Here is an 18,964-nt window from a genome sequence, read left to right as displayed (position 1 = left end):
ACGGAATCTGTTAAAGAAACATCCTATTATTTAAATATTCATACACAGGTGTGGAGAAGTACATCATTGGTTAAGAGCGCTGACTCCTCTTGCAGAGGACCCAGGTTTGATTCCCAGGTTCACAACTATCAATAACTCCACTTCCAAAGAAATCTGGTGCCCTCTTCTGGACACTGTGGTCACTGCACACAGTGCACAGACACACATGCATGCAAAATACCCAAATAAATAAATCTCAAAAATTTAAAAATATTAATGTACATTGTCCCCTTTGTAAATACATACCTATGCAAAGTAGCGACTGATCACATTCCAAAAGCAAAATATGTTTAAAATAAATGTAAGCAGATGTACACCTCAAAAGAAAGACATGTGCCTAACCAAACACATGAACCCGTAAATGTAATTTGTAACACAAACCCCAGTTTATCAAAGTTGGAGGATGGAGACAGGAGAATATCCAGTATTTGCTGAATTCATTCCTTTTATGTCATTCCAAACGACCTAAGTTTTAATTGGTATGATTTTAAGTCAATTACAATACAAACTGTATTTTCATTTTCCCATTTCATTTATTTCTCCCATTTCTTCACACTGTACACATACCTCAGATATGTGCAATCGAACAAAAACTGTGTTTAGCAGCAGTGGCTACCAACTTTAAACAAATGATCAATTATTCAAATTAATTTCTAACAAGAGTCTACACAAGTCAAATATGTTTCCCTGTTAAGAATTTTGTGTCTATGAAATCAAAGAGCTGTGTTCCTAATATCCCCCAGGAGGAGTATTCTCTGACAGGCTATTTTATGGAGCTCTTTTATTTACAATAAGCATCATGTATGACCTTGCTTTAGAAAGATGAGCTAGAAAGCCTTAAACATTTACAGAAATCAGAAAACTGTCCTGACAGACAAATGTGAAGTCAACACCAGCTCAGGTGTTGCAATTCAAGGTCAAATTCATTTTACCTCCTCCAGTACGCCAGGTCCTTTCTTTAGCCCTGGTGCTTTGAAGCAAATTCAAGACCTCACACTATTCCACCAAGACCACTTGACTTGTCCTAACAGTTCTTGGATTAGAGTTCACAGTGGAACAAGAAGGAAGACACAGATTGAAGAGAGTTTTTCTATTTTCACTTTGCTGAGGCGGCTGCCAAGAGAGAAAATTGGTTAAAGGAGATAATATGTACATGAGGACCAGGCTAGCCTTCAATTACTATGACAGTTCTTTGGAAAATAAGCTATTTATAGAGTTCTAAATAATATCTTTTAAGCCTTTTCACTATGATTAAATTCAACACTGCAGCACAAATATAAAGGGTTTTCTGAGACAGGGACCTTTCCCATGAAGTTGTAGTGAACCAGAATCTATAAACGGTTCAAAGCAGTGTCTACAACTAAACGTTTTCTTAAAACCCAATATACAAAGTTGAAAAACATAAAAACCCACATCTCAACAACGGAACATATATCTGAAGACTTAGTGAAATTCCATAAAGATCAATTTAGTTCTGGACTGAAAGGGGTTAAAAAAAAACCCTCCCTTAAATTGAGCAAATTTACTAGCTATTTGGAAAGTACAATGCGTTGGCATCCGTTCAAAAGCACAACACTTAATGTTACCAACACTGCCAAGTCCCTTCTTCACTCTCTCCGGCTTTCAGAGAAAGTGATTAAGACCAATTCCCTTGCCAGCTGGATGCTGGAGAACATCAAAGGTTCTCTGTCAGGATGCACAACTTGACGTGGACTGGAAAGCCCAATGCTGATAGATAACCCCTTGGCATCATATGGAAAGCTTGTGGACCACACTAAAGCCCTATCATCGCCTATCACTGCCTTTGGGAAATAGCTAGGGTAGTACAAATGCTGGTCTTGGGGCCCGGGAGTGGGGGGGACTTGTGCACAGCTACTTTTCATAACTGAGAACTAGACATCTATTGCAATAGCCAATGTTCTCTATTTCTGTTGTGTCCACGTGTGGCAGAACAATGAATAAAGGTTTCAGGGGAACAATCACTAGGCGGGACTTCCTGGTCGGAGAGAGGAAGAAGGGAGGCAGGAGAAAGTGACTTCCTTTTGGATGGGCGACATCCTGGTAACCAAAATGTAGGAAGCAGAGGCCCCCGTTCAGGTGGCGGATCTGTTGGGATCTGCTTCCGAAGGACTTATAACTTAGAATGGCTTGCAAATTAGGATGCTAGTTGCTGTGCCCAGTGATTGTGTTACCTGTTTATCCTAAACTAAGGTTGTGTGGTGCTTTCCTTCACGCGGTGACTCAACCGGGTTCCAGAGAGAAATAGCGGGTTTTCGAGAAGTGCACCCCCAAAAGCCGTTGGAATTTGGGAGCGTGGGGTTGGTATAGCGACCCATCATGGGAACTTAGTGAGCCAGGTGGAGAGTTTTCATAGCCAGGGGGCAGAGAGTCTGCTGAGATGAGAACAGGTCAGCCAGTCTGCCCACAGGTGCCTTGCCAGCGGTAGCATGGGATTCCTATTTTTATTTCATGCTACATCCACTAATTTCATTTCACTGTTGCCTTGCGGAGAAGGAAGAGTAGGCGCTGAATTAAAAAATAACATAATAGTTGTCGATGTTGGTAATAATAAAGTAACTGTAAACTTAAAAAAAATAAGGCACGACTGTGAAGATTTCTGGCTGGCTGTGTGGTGCGTGTGTGTCAAGAGAGTTCTTATCTCTGCAGTGTGTTGAGGATAGTGATGCCTCCTTGGTCACTTGAAACCATGGGTCTTCTTCAAGATTAGAGCCTCAGCTTAAAATGTAAGCAGCTAGAACTTTATAATTTAAGATTTTTTTCTGCCTCACCTTAGAAAATACATGTTAATTCTTGCCAGCACATACATATGTCAATACAAAAATAAGACGGTCAAGTTTAATAAAATGATTTTGTTATTATGTAGAATGTCTTATGTATCTTACACTGGCCATTCAATCTGAAATATATGGCAAGCAATTTCACTCACTTTTCTTCACAGACCACTAGCACATTTTTTTCCTTGTAATTTGAAGCTATTTCTGGAAGGTGGTCTATATGCTACAGGAGAGACAAAGAATTATCTGTCAACTGGCTGTGAAGCCGGCCTCTCTAGTCATGACTAGCACAGAAAGACTTGCCATTGGAGCAACAGAGGCATAAGACATTGGACAAAACCAGTCACTTTCTTATTGAATGACTTAAGGCTCACTCCTCAACATGAAACCCATACCTGTGATCATTACTAAGGCAAGAACCTGTGACTAGACAGGTCCTAGGTCTTAGGGGAGAATCTGCTACTATTATTTTGCTTAACGGGCATAGTATCAAACCAACTCCTAACCGGTAATTATTACACTCACAGACCAGTGCACATCTCAACTCTCATCAGAGAAGTTTCCATTTGCAATAGGCTAACCAACAACTGACCAAGAATAAGATGTTATAAAATGTACAGTTTTGTATGTATGTGGAACATATATAATCCTCCTCCAAAAGGGTCGGAGATCATGGCAGAAAAAGGGGAGAAAATGTAAGAAAAAGAAATGACGGCAAGGCAACTGCATATATGATCTCATATTGCTTACACAGAATGCAGTGCAAGCCTTAATCAGACCAAGTCTGATTGAGCACACAGTGCCACCCCTGAGAGTCATTGGGACTTCTTAGCATTCAGGGGAAAGGGAGTCAGTGCTCTCTAAGAGTGCAGCCCCTAGTAAGCTAACCATGCCCTGGTGGAAGATAACAAGGATAGTAAGATAGGAATATTTTGGCAGCATAAACTGCTCTTGATGGTTTGAGAAAAAGGACAAAAGACGCAAAGTTGGGTGTCTCTGGAAGAAGGGTGGATTTAAGAAGAGATGTAGAATAGAAGTGAATATGACCAAAACATGTACAAACTCTAATAACTGATAACAATAGATTATTTTAAGGATTCTGAATGTTAAAAGCTAAATCAGCTTATAAGAGAAAATTGCAAAATTTGTTTTTCTGGGCCTGGCTTACCTCATTCAGGATCATTTTTTCTAGTTTCATCCATTTAGCTGTGAATTTCATTTTTTATTTTGGTTTTGGGTTGGTTTTTTTTCATTTTAAAGATTTATTTATTTTATGTATGTGAGTACACTATGCATACATGCTGTCTTTATACACACCAGAAAAGGGCATCAGATTCCATTACAGATTGTTGGGAGCCACCATGTGGTTGCTGGGAATTGAATTCAGGACCTCTGAAAAAGCAGTGGTGCTCTTAGCCACTGAGCCATCTCTCTAGCCCCAAATTTCATGTTTCTTAACAGCTAGAAAATATTCCATTTTGTAAATAAACCATGCTTTCATTACCAATTCTTCAGTTGATGGACATCTAGTCTTTTCCCAGTTTCTGGCTATCATAAATACATCATCAATGAACATGATAAATGAAATGTCTCTGGTGTGGGGCAAAGCATCATTTGGGTATAGCTTTAAGGGTGGTATAGCTGGATGTTGAAGTAGACTAATTCTCATCTTTCTGATGAACCACACATGGTTTCCATAGTGGTTGTACATGTATGCTTTCCTTCCAGCAATGGATGCATTCCCCCCTTCCCTTTATCCTACATCTTCACCTGCATGAGCTTGATTTATTGATCTTGGGCATTCTGACTGGTGCAAGATGAATTCTCAAAGTAGTTTTGATTTGCATTTCCCTAATGGTTAAGGATGTTGAAGTTTCTTCTCTGCCACTTGAATTTCTCTTTCTTTCTTTTTTCTTTTTTCTTTTTTCTTTCTTTCTTTCTTTCATTCATTCTTTCTTTCTTTCTTAAACTCTGCTTAGTTTTATACCTTGCTTTTTAATTGGGTACTTCATATGTGGATGTTCAGTTTCTTAGTTCTTTATATATCCTAAATACTAATCCTCTCTCTGATGGGTAGTTGCTAAATAATGTTTCAATAATGTCATCCTTTGCCATGCTGATGTTGCTCAATTTCACAAGGTCACATTTGTTATTTGTTGTTTCTTTGTGCCTGTGCTCTTGGTCTCCTGCTCAGAGAACCCCTTCCCTGTGCCAACGAGTTCCAGACTTTTCCTAATTTTCTCTTCTGTAAAATTCAGGAGGTATTCAGATTCGTGTTGATGTCCTCGATCCAGTTGGAGTTGAGATTTGTGCAGGGTATAAGTATGGATACATTTGCATTCTTCTATATTCTGCCACCTAGTTTGGCCAGCATCATTTGTTGATGATGCTGTCCTTTTCCCAGTGTATTTCTGGCTTCTTTATTGAAAAATCAGGTATCTTTATGTGTGTGTAGATTTGTATATGTTTCTTCATATCTGTTCCACTGACCAACAGGTCTGATTTATGCCAACACCATGATGTCTTTATTGTTACAGCTCTGGAGTACAACTCAGTATCCGGGACACTTTTATGACTCAGAATTGTTTTAGCTTTTAAGATTTAGATATGAGTGTTTCAATCTGAATAACCACATAGTTTAGGTAGCTAATAAAGAAACAGTGAGGATGACAGATATTCTAAGGAAAGGGACAGTGAAATTTACATTATAAAGAGAGAAAGCATGAACCAGAATGGAGGATTAAACGGAGAGGGGATGGGAAGACCAGGTTAAAAAAAAGGAATGTAGGGAGGGATAACTAATGATAAAGGTCTTGTGGAAAACCACACCACTATTGAAGCTTCCATCACTCTTACTTACTTGTGTTCATGGTACTGAAAGGTACTATGTATGTCGCTGGAGGAGAAATATAATCATATCACCCAGCTACAAACCTTGAGATCTACTGGAGTGAGCATCCTGCAAGACAGTCTGTTACGAAAGTACTGCAGATGTTATGAGAGTAACCAACCACTCTTTATACTCAATACCCAGTCCTTCAGATGGAACTCATACCTGAAACTTCTGACAAGGCCAAGAACTTGACCCTGAGTAAGTCATGGACCTAGGGGGAAACCTAACACTAATATTCAGCTGAATGAATAAATAAAAGGATTCCTAATGACATTCTGCTCTACCTGTAAGTCAGAGCCTCACTCAGCCCTCATCAGAAAATCTTCTTTTAGTAGATGATACTAACACAGAGACCCACAACTGGTGAGTTGGGTGAGTGTGGGAGATTTTGGAGTACTCAATCCTAAATGAATGTCTTAATCAAAGCCGATTCCTCAAGGTTCAGGGACCTATTGAGAAGAGGAGGCAGAAATACTCTAAGAGGTGATGGATGACTCCTAGGAAACAGCGCCTTCCAGACACAACAGGCCTGATGCACATAGGAACTCACAGACAATGGCAACACAGCCATGGCGTGCACAAATTCAAACCAGAACAATCCCAGCTGTGAGAAGAGAGGCTAGACACAAAGTCCCACCACCAAGAAGCCATTTGCAACTGATACCAGATGGATAAGGGACAATGGGTTTTCTTCTGTGGAGTGACAATGGGTGTATCACCCACTCACCAGGACAGGTCCCACACATGCCAAGGACTAGCTAACCATACAGAAAGGACTGCGTGGGTTTGGGTGTGCTTTTGTTTTATTTTATTTCTGCAACTTTTTTTGTCTCATTGATTTTCTTTGTTTGGATTTTCTTATTTTAAATACAAAGAGAGAAGAAACATGAAGTTATGTGGGGTTAGAAAGGTGAGAAGAATATAGGAAGTGTTGAAGGAAGAAAAGGAATTTAATAAAAATACACAAAGAAAAAAATGAAAGTAAAAAAGAAAATAAAAATGAGTTTTTCCAATAAGGATATGACAAACTACAAAGAATTTTTGCAGACATTAACAAAGACAACGAATTCTGTTGATTTGCAGATTCAATGGGTGGAACATTGGCTCTCCATCACCATAAAAATCCAGAAGCATTAAAGAAAGTATGTTACTAAATCCTGAAAGGCCTCTCTAACTATTGTAAATGGGCTTGTCCCTCACTTTCTCCTTCACTGACTCATTAATTCACACTTTCTCTGTGTTACCCTCATAAAATCCAGATCCCAGGGTCTGCTGAACAGCAGCCCAAAGGCTTAAAACTCCATGATTTTCCAAACTAAATACAGCAAAGAAGAATAAAAACTTCATCTCCTTAAAATATTAAAATCTATCACTTAATTAAAATCTATCACATAATTTAAATATTAAAATCTATCACCTAATTTCGTCAGTCATGTTAATTTCACCAAAACAACAACCAGAGAAAGAGAAACATCCTGTTTGATAGTGATCATTGCTGGAAAAATTCTAGATTTTACCAGTTTGTTGGAAGCAAGTTCTTGTTATCATTGGTTGATGTATAACATGTGGTATATCTATGAAACCACATGTAATCCAATACCAAAGTTTCATGAGAGAGGAAAAGACTTAGCATGTTGCCCTCAAGAATACACACACACACACACACACACACACACACACACACACCATGGGTGAAAGAATCATTTATTTAAACATAATTGACATGAAACAAGTTGAGGGTATGTTATACAGAGTGATTTCATCATGGAAGAGGCCCTAGTTCCAGTCCCTAGCCCTAGCATTGTATTAGTTTATTATTAGTATTATTACTATTGTTGTGAAATATAAAAAATAAAGCCCAGAATATCGTTAGTTTATTGTAAGCCAGCCAGGGTTTTAGAAACAAAATTTAGCTTCCTAGGTATTTAAAGCAGAGGTGGTGTAAAGTAGGAATTTATTATAAAGGAACGGGAACTCTCCAGACACTAAGGAGATTGGTGCATCCTAGTGACTAGACCCAGTTGCAGGAATAGGTGGCTGTGGTCAGAAGGAAGCTGCCTCTGGTGGAGGCAGACATACTTCTTCTGACAGCCTCGAGTCATAGGGGAGGGAAAACGGAGAAATACCCTGGTCACTCAATCTCATCTTCCCACTGATAGTAAATAAGGAATGCAAAGGGACAAAGTCTAGGGAATCGCACCCTCTTCTTCCCACCCACAAAGAACCAGAGGGGATACAGGGCCACAGACCACTGACACACACCACACTGTCACTACTTTTGATAAACTTTTAAAAAATAAAGTATTAATTCTTATTCCAAAGAGCAACTTAATTATGAAAAATACATTTAAAGTAAGTTCATTAGTAGGCTTATATGCAAAATAATCACACAACCAAAAGAAATTTTGAATCATTGAATTATTCTGATATAATTAGATTGGCCAAAACAATTATCTAGACATATTTAAAAGCACTCTGTGGTTCTATAATTAATAAATTGTTATTAGCTGATATGCCATGTAGCATACCTGGCAATAGAATAGTTCTCAGCATTGCCACACATGACGTCACACATGACACATCACCATACATGGCACATCACCACACATGACATACTGCAACATATGACATATCACCACACATGACACATCACCACACATGACATCATACATGACACATCACCACTATGACACATTGCCACACATGACATATCACCACATATGACACCATACATGATACCTTGCCACACATGACACATTGCTACACATGACACATTGCCACACGTGACACTACACATGACACATCACCACACATGACATACTGCCACACATTACATCATACATGACACATCACCACATATGACACGTTGCCACACATATGTTCCAACACATGACATACCACCATACATGGAATCATACATGACATACTTCCACACATGACACTTGCCACATATGACACATTGCCACACATGACACATTGCCACACATGACAGCACATCATATGACACATCACCACACATGACATATCACAGATAGCTCAAGTCAACAATTAAAATCAAGGATGGCACCTTCCTTCCTTAAGAGCTTTGGATATGCTTTTATGAAGTCTATCAAATCAGCACATGAGCATTCAAATAATACCTTAATGTTACAAATTGAAGATCTTCGTGCTGATGAACAGTTTACTGGGAGAATATGGTACTTTGCTGTACAGGAGGGACTCAGCTTACAAGGAGACATCCCAATGGTCTTCCCTAAGGATATCTAATTGACTTCTATTTATTGGTGATTCCACTTCCTCATACATAAATCATTTGTTGTAACCAACAGTATGCATTTCAATCCAGACTACTTAATGTAGAATGAAAACAGCAAATGTGTTGGCCTACAGGAATGAATACTCAAGGTACCATTTCTAAATCTATTGGCAAGATTATGGTTCCAGCAGAAACATCCTCTGTGAAGACATGTACTCTCCTGAATGTGCATCACCTGCCCTTCTCCCCAAAAGCCACACAGCATGTTACCCAGTAACTGATACTCAAGTCCAGTCCATAGAATGCATAACTGTGTTCTTTTGCTAAAGCAACAGAATGTATCACTTGTAAGGAAGACTTTCTTTCTCTCCCTCCCTATCCTCCTTCCTTCCTTTAATTAAAAGCACAACAAGCACAGAGTAAGTTATCTTGAATTAATATCAGGGAAGTGGCTGGAAATTTACAAAATCCATGCAGAATGGCTGAATGAATAAACATCATAAAAAAGATTTGAAAATGAAATGTTTAAGAATTGCACAGATGCTGGGCATAGTGGCATACTCCTTTCATCCCAGGACTCAGGAGTCAGAGGCAGGCAGATCTCTTTGAGTTTGAGGCTAGCCAGGTCTACAAAGTGAGTTCCAGGACCAGCAGTTTCCAAGACAGACAGAGAAACCCTGTCTGGAAAAAGAATGACCAAAACAAAGAACTGTGCAGGTGTGGGGAAGATACAAATGTTTGTAACTGTTTACAAAGACCACAGGCATCTTCAACCTGTTTGCCCAACAATATTTGACAGTAAAGTGAGAACAAAGAAATTGATTATGTTTTAGTTATCACCAAAAAGTCATCTGACTTATATGTAAATTTCTTTGCTTCTGCTCCTCAGGGCTAGAAGCCCTGGGTCCTAAAGAAGTCCTTGTTTTGATTGTCCTCTGCTTTGTCACCAAATGACACAATGACTCAGATCTGCTACATACAACAAAATGCAAAGTGAAGACTGGAGAAAAAGTACACCTCCCCATTTACCAATCAACACATTTTGTTAGAAATAGAATAATGCAGTTGAATTTAGTGAACATCAAATTCTATATTGATACAAATGGGGGAAATGATGTTTTTAAAACTAGGATGTATTCTGGAAATAAATTCATGTATTTTTGAAATAAAAAGTTTATGTAAGAATTACTCTGTTGAATACATGTATCATTAAATGCTTTGCCTAGAATGTCCACACAGTTCTACTGAGTGGCTCAGAGGGGTGTGTTTTTCTGGCAGCCTGAAAAGACAGAGGGTAAGAGCTGAAACCTTGGTGATTACCTGTAACTCACTGTACTTCCTCTAGGTGAGCTAAACAGTGGTGACCATTCACAAGGTGACAGACAGTGGAAAATGGCAGGGTTTCCTTTGTGTTACAAGCTCCACTCAAGGGAAGGTTTTAGTTGCTTGTTATTCTTTTCTTTAAAAAACCGACTCCCTGGCACTTTGGAGACAGGAGTGTATCAGCTGACCTTTGACTTTGCCCTTCATTAGCAATCTGGAGCACCTACATCACTAACTGCCATGTTTGCATTTCCCAGGCTTTAGCACTCCGAGAGATCTGCCCACAGCTATCTCACTACTCTCCATAAGATGCTTTAAGGAATGTGCTGTAATAATTTTTAAAAAAAGTGACAATAAATTGTCATATTGACCTGTTAAGTGTTTTCTTAAGTGTTTAGTTCACACTCTTTGATAAGAATGGGGCACATGTTTGTAGGGTAGAGTTTTGTTTTTCTAGCGAGTAACAAAATAGCATATATATATATATATCTTCTAATGAGAGCATGTCCCCTGAGTTGGCCACCATCTGCTCTTTCCCAAGCCCACCTGTACCAGCCCATGGGCAAAGTCAATACCAGATGCTAAGGAAGTCACAGAGAACTGAGAGCAATGTTCAATGTTTTAATGAACATGCAATCTCCTATAAATAAATCATAAATCGTCCCTAAAACCTGGGTGATCAAAAAGTTCAATAATTAGAGAATTTATATAGAATTATGAAATTGATGAAAAGAGTAAAGCAGATAAAATTGCTTCCAGTGACAAAAACGGTACTTAAGATGTAGACAATTGCTTAATATCACTGAGAAGTTTCAAGAGTCAAGAGTTCCCTAAAATGCTATAAAGCTCAAGTGTGTCATACAAGGATGAGGTCTGAAGTCTATAAGCAAGCAAGAAACATACCACAGTAGGAACATGCTCCGGATACTTCAATTGGCCATAACACTTATTAAACTGCTCATTAGGAAAGGAATTGCCAAGGTATTTCACCAGGATGTGAGTGAGGGATCAAATCCTTCAGGCTGAAAATGGTGCCGCTTGTCATACTCTAGCCATTTGCTACTTCAAATGCACACAGATTTCTGTTTCTTCAATTCGAGCTTGCACCTAAAGCTGATGTTCAAACTTACCAAGAAACTAATAATGTGAATAAAGGGGAGTTTAATTCACATCTGCTCCGTGACAAAGCACACCTCGCCTTTGTCAAAAATGAAAAGTTATTCTACCATACTGTAGCAAAATCCATTACTTTTGTGTTCTCAAGACAATTAACAAAAAATAATATGTCCTTAAAACAAGGTATTAACATGTATTAGAACTGATCTGTGTAACTGGCCTCAAGAACAATTAAAAAGCTTTAAGTCATACCTCAAACCTACATCATTAAATTTAAAACGTTGCCTGCTTCAATCATAAATAAGCATTCTTCCCCACCTTAGACATGCATGTATTATACTGGCTTCATGTAATCTGTACTCATAAGCAAACTACCACCCAGTGGAGAGAGCGAAGATCTTTCAGGGAGATTGGCAAAGCAAACCAGGTTGGGAGGGGTAGGTGGTTCTATGGGAAGTGAGTAAGGCAGGGCAGGGAACCCTGTTTAGCTCTTAAGTATTACTGGTCATCAATTTATATCTAATTGGAAAGGAAATCTTCCCTGGGCACACTTAGCAGTGTGCTTTCTGGGAAAACAGGTTGGGGGGTGGGTCCTTTCACGACAAACACTCTGTCCACACGCTCAGCTCAGTGAAAATAGAGGAAAACAAGAGGGAAAACTAAAGAGAGAAGAGGAAGGGAAGTGTGTGGGGCGGGGGCGTTCACGTGTGTGGTGAGTGTGGAGTTCACCCTTTAAACACTGAGGGAGAATCTGAGTGTGAAGTGTTCCTTACAGGAGGGAAGTGCCAGTGTGTGAGAGGACAGAAGAGCTGAGAGGGAGTGTGCTCATAAAATCGAGATTTATGGGATTTGAAAATGGTACTGGACCTTCAGTGTGGGTGTGACAGAAAAGTGCATGGGAGGCAAAGCTAAAGACAGATGAGGGTCTGGGAGGGGAAGACCGGGGCTATGGTGAGGAACAAAAATTAGTGGAAAGGGAAATCTGGAGAAACGGGGAATAAGGAATGACAGGACCTAAGGTGAGGGCAAAACAGTGGAAAAGGAATAGAATAGGGGTAAACAGGAGACAGGAGGCAATGGGGTGACTGAAGAGGGAGTTGGACAAACTGGATAGGGGAAGGAGGAAGAGAAAAACAAGGAAGGAGAATAGCTACAAGAGGGGGAGAAAGCTGAATGGAATATTTGGATCTTACTGTTCAAGTGAGAGGGAAAATAAATGGAGCACAGAGCCAGCAGTTGAGAAAAGTCGCTTACGGAGTGAAGCAGAAACAAGCCCTGTAAACTTGTCAGACTCCTGGAGTACTGCTGGCAGCAGAGCGGAGACCCAGCTACAAAGTGGCACCTGCCCCTCCTTCAAACCCCATACTCCCTAACCCCGGGCAGCCTAGAAAGCTTTCCCTCTCTCCCTAATCCAACCAGTCCCCTGCCCCGGGGTCCGGGAGCCCGGGAAGGGTCATGCGTGGCTAGCCTGAGGTGTGGTGTTTTTGCTCGTGAGCAACAGCAGGATTCACGCTCGCAGTAAAGCAAGGTGCAGAGAGGGAAAGGGACGGAAAGACAGACTGAGGCAAGTGTGGAGAGGGCGCGCGGTCCCTACCTGAGCACCGCCGTGTCACCTTTCCTCACCAGCATGTTGTCCACGGCCGCCCAGGGGAAGTCCACGCTCTGCCCAGCCGGGAGGCAAGAGCACAGGCTCAGAAGCACCGCCGCCAGCCACTGGTTCGAGCAACAAGCGCCCTGCGCCAGGAGCACCATGTCCGTGCCTGCCAGGCTGCTCGCTCTCCGGCAGCGTCGGCTCCCACCCCCTGCTGCTGGCGAGGCTGCCCGATAACCAGGCGGCGCGCCACACGAGATTTTTTTTCCTCTTTTCCTTTTTCTGAGTGGGTGGGTGGGTTTCTTCTCTTTCTCGCCCCCTCCCTAGTTGTCGGGCGTAGTTTCCCTCTTTCCCCGGCCTCGCCTCCTTTCTGCTTCTCTGCAGCTTGCCTTCCCTCCCTCCCCTCCCGCCCCCTGGCACCGCGCTCCACCTCCTTCGGGGCGCCCGGCCGCGTCCGGAGCGTAGCTAATCCCTGGCGGCCGCACACCGTCCTGCGAGGGGCGAGCAGAGCGCGGGAGGCGGCGCAGGCAGCGCGGGGCGCAGCAGCGGCCGGCGGCCCCCGGGCTCGCGCGCGTTGCCAAGCGGCCGTTTCCGTAGCAACCCCGCCCGGGGATGGAGGACCAAGCTGGGAGGGGGGCCGAGAAGCGAAAGAGATACATCAAAAAGAGGGAAGGAGAGGGACAGGGAAGCTAGGGCGACTGAGGATACGCCGAGGTCTAGTCCGGCTTGACAGCACGAGCTAGAGAGCTTTGCGAGCCGCGGGGCTGGGAAGTCAGGGCATGGGGGCCAGGCCGGCCCTCCGGTTCTTTCAGCTCCCCGGGCCCCCGACTTTAAAGTGCTCAAGTTGGGGTCGGCGCCATCATGACGCCCAAGACTGTGAGTGAGTTGGCTTTTTTGTTGTTGTTGTCTTGTTGTATGGGTTTTTTTTTTTAATCCTGACTAGCTAGTAGCGCTGTTAAGAAACTGCCAGCTAGCCTCTCTCTCTCTCTCTCTCTCTCTCTCTCTCTCTCTCTCTCTCTCTCTCTCTCTCTCTCTCTCTCTCTCTCTCTCCTCCCTCTATCCTCCCCTCCCTTCCTTATTTTTCTTTACAGTGCTTATGTCTTTTCACCCTCTTTTGGAGATGAGCGGGGATTGTGGCAGCACTGCCGCTCTGCGGGAACACTATTCAGGCCTGCGGACCGAAAGCTAGTGCGTGTGTGAGTCCGCCTGTGCGAACTGGAGAACGCCTGCCCTTCTCTGTGCGTCTTGATTCTAACTTGCGCATGAGTGTGTGTGAGCGTGTGGTGTCAGCACAGAGTGTGCACTTGTGAGAGGGAGACAGTGTACAGGGCGCGTGCGGGGCCCGGGAGCGCGCGACACGCAGGCGCAATGGGAGGGATGGGCGGGCCTTGCTGGGATGCAGAGTTGGAGGAGGCTGCAATCAGTGTTTTAATTGTGTGGAGCTAGGCGGTTCTGTTATGTAAGAGGCAGTTTAACCCATTTGAGCCTATTGGGCGGAAGACTCGCGCATTAGGTTGAAGCCAAGGCATTCCTCGGCTTTAAGGAGTCCCTGTGTATTATTTTTTTTTCACCGACTACCAGCTGGGTTGAACCTGCCTCCTTTGAGCAGTAACCTCAACCCCTCAAGCTGCAAGCAGTGCCCTGGCCGTCTGCTAGCCGACGCCCAGGTCAAGGCAAAACTGGGTACAAAGCACAGGGTCATCCCATAGTCCACTCTCCCCCCCCCCCACTCCGCCCCCTTCTGGCACTCATTTTTAGCATTAAGATCCTAGAGCTCTTCCAGGCGATTTGCAAATCAATGAGAGAATCTGAATCCAGAACAGCGGTTCCAGTGCCCGTGAAGAGTTTGGGAAGCTGGTGGTTAGAAATAACTTACCCTCCCCACTTGGTCCACCCCCCCCTCCTGCCAGTAGTGGTATTTACAAAACACATTCGTCTTTCACTGATGCTCATTTGAACTCCTTCTTTCTCAACGCCTGCAGGGCGCCGCAGTAGAGCGCACTGAAGCAAGGATCTCTGCAGGGGTCAGCATCCGGCTTCCTCCCCAGACTGAGTTCTTGATGAGGCAGGCAGGAGTCGTAGTTGTTGGTGGTACCCAGGGTGGCTTTTTGTTTTTTATTTTTATTTATCACAGTGTCTTAAGGATAGATGGGGTAGGGCCAACAACTCACATCGCCCGAGACCACCCAAACCGACTTATCCAGGAGCCTCTAAACAACATCACTACCCTGCAGAAGATTCCCTGTGAGGCACAGCAATTAACCAAGAGGTTTTTTTGCAGGAGCTACTGATCTGATTAGTATTCAGGCTTAATTCTCAGAACCCGCTCGGGAATTGAAAGTGCGGTAGTATTCAGCCGCATTTCGAAACATCAATAAAATGTTAGTCATTTGCGGATGAATGAAAACATTTTTCTTTACCGTCTGCTGTGCTAGGGAAATTATTGTCAAATGACAGCCTCCCACTAATATTGGTGCCAGATACCTAAAGCTCTCCTCTTGTGTACTTCATTTAACATTCTTGGCAGCGCACTCTGGATAAAGCTTAAAATTATCTAGGACAAACGAGGTATTAGAAGACTTGACTTCCCACTACCTGGCCAACTAGTTCCATGCGGTATTATTTCGCTATCGATAAACTAGACGCCAATGAAAAGAGGCAGAAGGCTCAGCTTCTGGCATTGAGCCAAAGTTTAATGATATTGTATGCAGTGATCGAAGAGCCAGTGCCTTCGAGTACAAGCCACTGAAAGACGTTCTTTCCTAACTGCTTTCCCCAGAGACTAACATCTTCAGCGGTGATGGGAGGGAGGGGGGCGGCGTTGGATGGGATTGTGGGGGGGGGGGTGTTCTGTGGCCAAGGAGTGAGCTCTGCAGCAATTTTAATATGTACAACAACCCTTCAGGCTTGTAAACCGAAACTGGAGCCACTTCTATTTAAAGGCAATGAGTTTCCCTTCCTGTTTCTAGTTTCTATCTGGGCTTCTAGTCAATGATCAGAAAACACTTAACTCTTACAGAACCAATCCAGGTAAAAGTGAAGGGGAAACCAGGGTGATCAATGTTGGAAATGAAAGAACAAATGAAAGAACCCCAATTTAACTCTTCAGGATATTAGAATTTTTTTGTAAGTCTGGCACAGTTAAGGAATGCATGCAGGGCAGTTGCTCTATCCCAGCACGTTTATACTGTCCTCTGATTAAACGGGGAAATGGGAAGTAAGTTTAACCTCATGTGACTGTGGCTTACCTTTTGACCCTTCTGAGGGGTCATATCTGAGGGGATTTTTTTTTTAGGTTTCCAGCATTTGCTTCTGAGGTCTCAGAATCCATCCCAGTAGAGATATAAATTCTGGAATTCTTGGTTCTAGAGCAAAACCAAGTAAGAAAATGAAACAGGGGGCTGGGGATTTAGCTCAGTGGTAGAGCGCTTACCTAGGAAGCACAAGGCCCTGGGTTCGGTCCCCAGCTCCAAAAAAAAGAACCAAAAAAAAAAAAAAAAAAAAAGAAAATGAAACAGGTAGAATAAAAGGCCACACTATCTTCAAATGTCTGGTGACCTGATGGGGTTTCATGGGATGGAACCCTGGTCAGATGTTATAGAAGCTGACAGAGATGCTGTGTCTTACTTTGTAAGCATGTGTCTCGCTATTTCTAAAGAAATCAAATGACCGATATGGAGTTGATTCAGAACAGCCATGTGGAGCCAAGTGGTGATGACCAGCACTTGTCCATTGGTCTCTCCTCATGCCTATGACTTATGTTTTTAAACACTCAATGGTCCTGGAAAGGAGACTGTTATAAAAGGTCTTTAGAGTTTTGTTTTAAGATTCAATAGTGCAAATGAGATCACTATTATAAAACATAGGGCAGAAAGTAACTGCTTTATTTGTTTTTTGTTGATGGTGAGTGAAGCCAGCTTCAACTCCCAGCTCACTAGTCTCTGTGCATGGAGAATTTTAGGCAGGGCAGGACCTAGCATCTAAGTGAAAGCCAGGCTAACTGCTCGATCACTTGCCCAGTGATTCATTTTGAGTTAAACAAACAGGCTTAAGTTTGAGGCATTTTTAATACACTGTAAAACATTAAAAACAAACCACCAACAACAACACCTTTAGGGAATTGTTAGAGATTCTCAGCCGAGCCCCTTAGAAGTTTGGAACCAGGTAACTAGGATGGCCTTGGCAAATGCTCAGGAGCTCTGTGGCCTCAGCAGATAAAAGTTATCAGCACCAGGACAGGGTGACTGCACTATCATTCTCCAACATCACTAAGTATCTTGCCTCACAGAACCATTCCAAGTTAAGAACTGAACATTCGGTCAGAGGTCACAATTATAAACATCTGTGTAGTTAACCTCCCCCCCAACTCACACGTACACAAAGATACACACAGACACGTACATACACACATATACACACAGACACACAAACACAGACACACACATACACACACACAGACACACACACAGACACACACACAGACACACACACAGACACACATACATACACACACATACACACACATATACACACACATACATATACACACATACACACACATACACATACATATACACACATATACACACATACACACACACACACACACAGAGACACATACACACGCATTGATGAGGCAGGGCTGTGGCCCACACCATACTGCCTTGAAGTTTACCAAGACAGACATGATCCTCATAAGTCAGGCTACACTTAACTCTGATTCATTGAAGAGATCTGGTTAGACAAATTGGGGAGGATGTAATAATTAGCCCCAATTCAACACTTTCCCGTGGCCCACATGTACTGTGCTGTGGCCATATACTGTGACCAGCTCTCTTGGTGCCTGGAGTGTGTCCTTCCCCCATATGCAGGTCTTTGGTAAAGGCTGCTCTGAGGTAGGTGCAGGGGAAAGTCCTCTTAGATTTAGGTCAGAGTTGAAATGACAAGTCTCAGCTTTAAGTGATTAACTGCCTTCCAGGAAGAGCTGCCTCTGGCCTTTGTGCCTCTGTGTTTCTTACATTAGACCTACAGGGTAGGCAGCCTGAGAAATAAATATTGAATAAAGAAGAGGGGAATTATTGACCAGTGGAGTCATTCCATCTAAGCAGTGAGTCACAGCACAGAGGTCTGTGAGCTGCTAGGGTGGGTGGGGATGGTGCCCAAGTTGTGTCCCAAAGTTCCCTACATTCCCCAGAGAGATGCCACAAAAGTCACCAAGTGCTTCAACAGGAATCTTCTAAGTATGAGAGAAAAAAAATTCTCAAGCACTAAAATCTTTTTTTCTTTTGCTTGTAAGATGAGATTTAAGTACATTTCATTACATATTTTCATGGATTCTACAAAAAGCAATAACTTTCATTTAATAATCTTAATGATCCTTTTTACTTCCAAAACACCCATAGGAGCATCTGGTATATGAATTATAACAAAAACATCAAATTTGATGTTTTTAATTGTTTGGCAAAAAAATGTCATTTTTCCAAATAAGTATGCCATTTTGTTATTCCTTTTCATAATGCGTCAAAAGTTCTTACTCAATATAGATGTGTTTATTTTCCGCATTTACTGTCTCTATAACTACCTCCTTCTTTCTTTGTTCTTTGGCAATTTCTCTGTCTTTTGTGCATGTGAATGAGGACTGCTTACTGTGTAAGCTTAAGGCATTTTGACTGGAATTGGCAGCTTTCATTTGGAATAATTATTACTCCTAATTTTGTAAAGGAGGAGCATGTAAACTATGGATATTTTAAATAGGTTCAAAAGTCAAAAGGAATTCTAGAAACCTCCTCACTGTGGATTATGATACTCATAAGGAAGTAAAGACCAGAGGAAAGGACCCATGTTTGAAGTGGATAAAGTTTAACAAACTATATGAAAACCTTTCAAAATTTACAATAACCTCCCAGGTTTGTTCCCTTGTTTCCTCTTGTTCTGAAAGCAATCGCTTTTAG

The 18,964-nt window shown here is 42.2% G+C and overlaps 1 protein-coding gene and 1 long non-coding RNA gene across 12 annotated transcripts in view; one reads left to right on the top strand and one right to left on the bottom strand.

Annotated features, from left to right (window-relative positions):
* Negr1 (neuronal growth regulator 1) overlaps positions 1-13,533 on the bottom strand; it is a 736,493-nt gene extending 722,960 nt beyond the window's left edge. Inside the window, exon 1 of one of the 2 annotated variants that reach the window (XM_087631810.1) lies at positions 13,017-13,533. In XM_087631810.1, coding sequence (XP_087487936.1) covers positions 13,017-13,174 — 158 coding nt within the window. In that variant the 5' untranslated portion in view covers positions 13,175-13,533. 2 annotated transcript variants of the gene reach the window in all.
* The window catches only part of LOC147996636 (uncharacterized), a 95,040-nt gene continuing 89,572 nt past the window's right edge, over positions 13,497-18,964 (top strand). For 4 of the 10 annotated variants that reach the window (XR_015677269.1, XR_015677251.1, XR_015677254.1 and 1 more), the window contains exon 1: positions 13,497-13,889. This is a non-coding gene — a long non-coding RNA (uncharacterized LOC147996636). Of the gene's footprint in view, positions 13,894-18,964 lie in introns of all 10 variants that reach the window. The other 6 variants (XR_015677268.1, XR_015677271.1, XR_015677258.1 and 3 more) reach the window with 3 other exon arrangements.

This window comes from Rattus norvegicus, chromosome 2 (assembly GCF_021556685.1).
Source record: "Rattus norvegicus strain SHRSP/BbbUtx chromosome 2, alternate assembly SHRSP_T2T, whole genome shotgun sequence".
Classification (NCBI taxonomy): Eukaryota; Metazoa; Chordata; class Mammalia; order Rodentia; family Muridae; genus Rattus; species Rattus norvegicus.
Note: the sequence above shows the minus strand (reverse complement) of the source record. Positions and strands in the feature narration are given on the sequence as shown.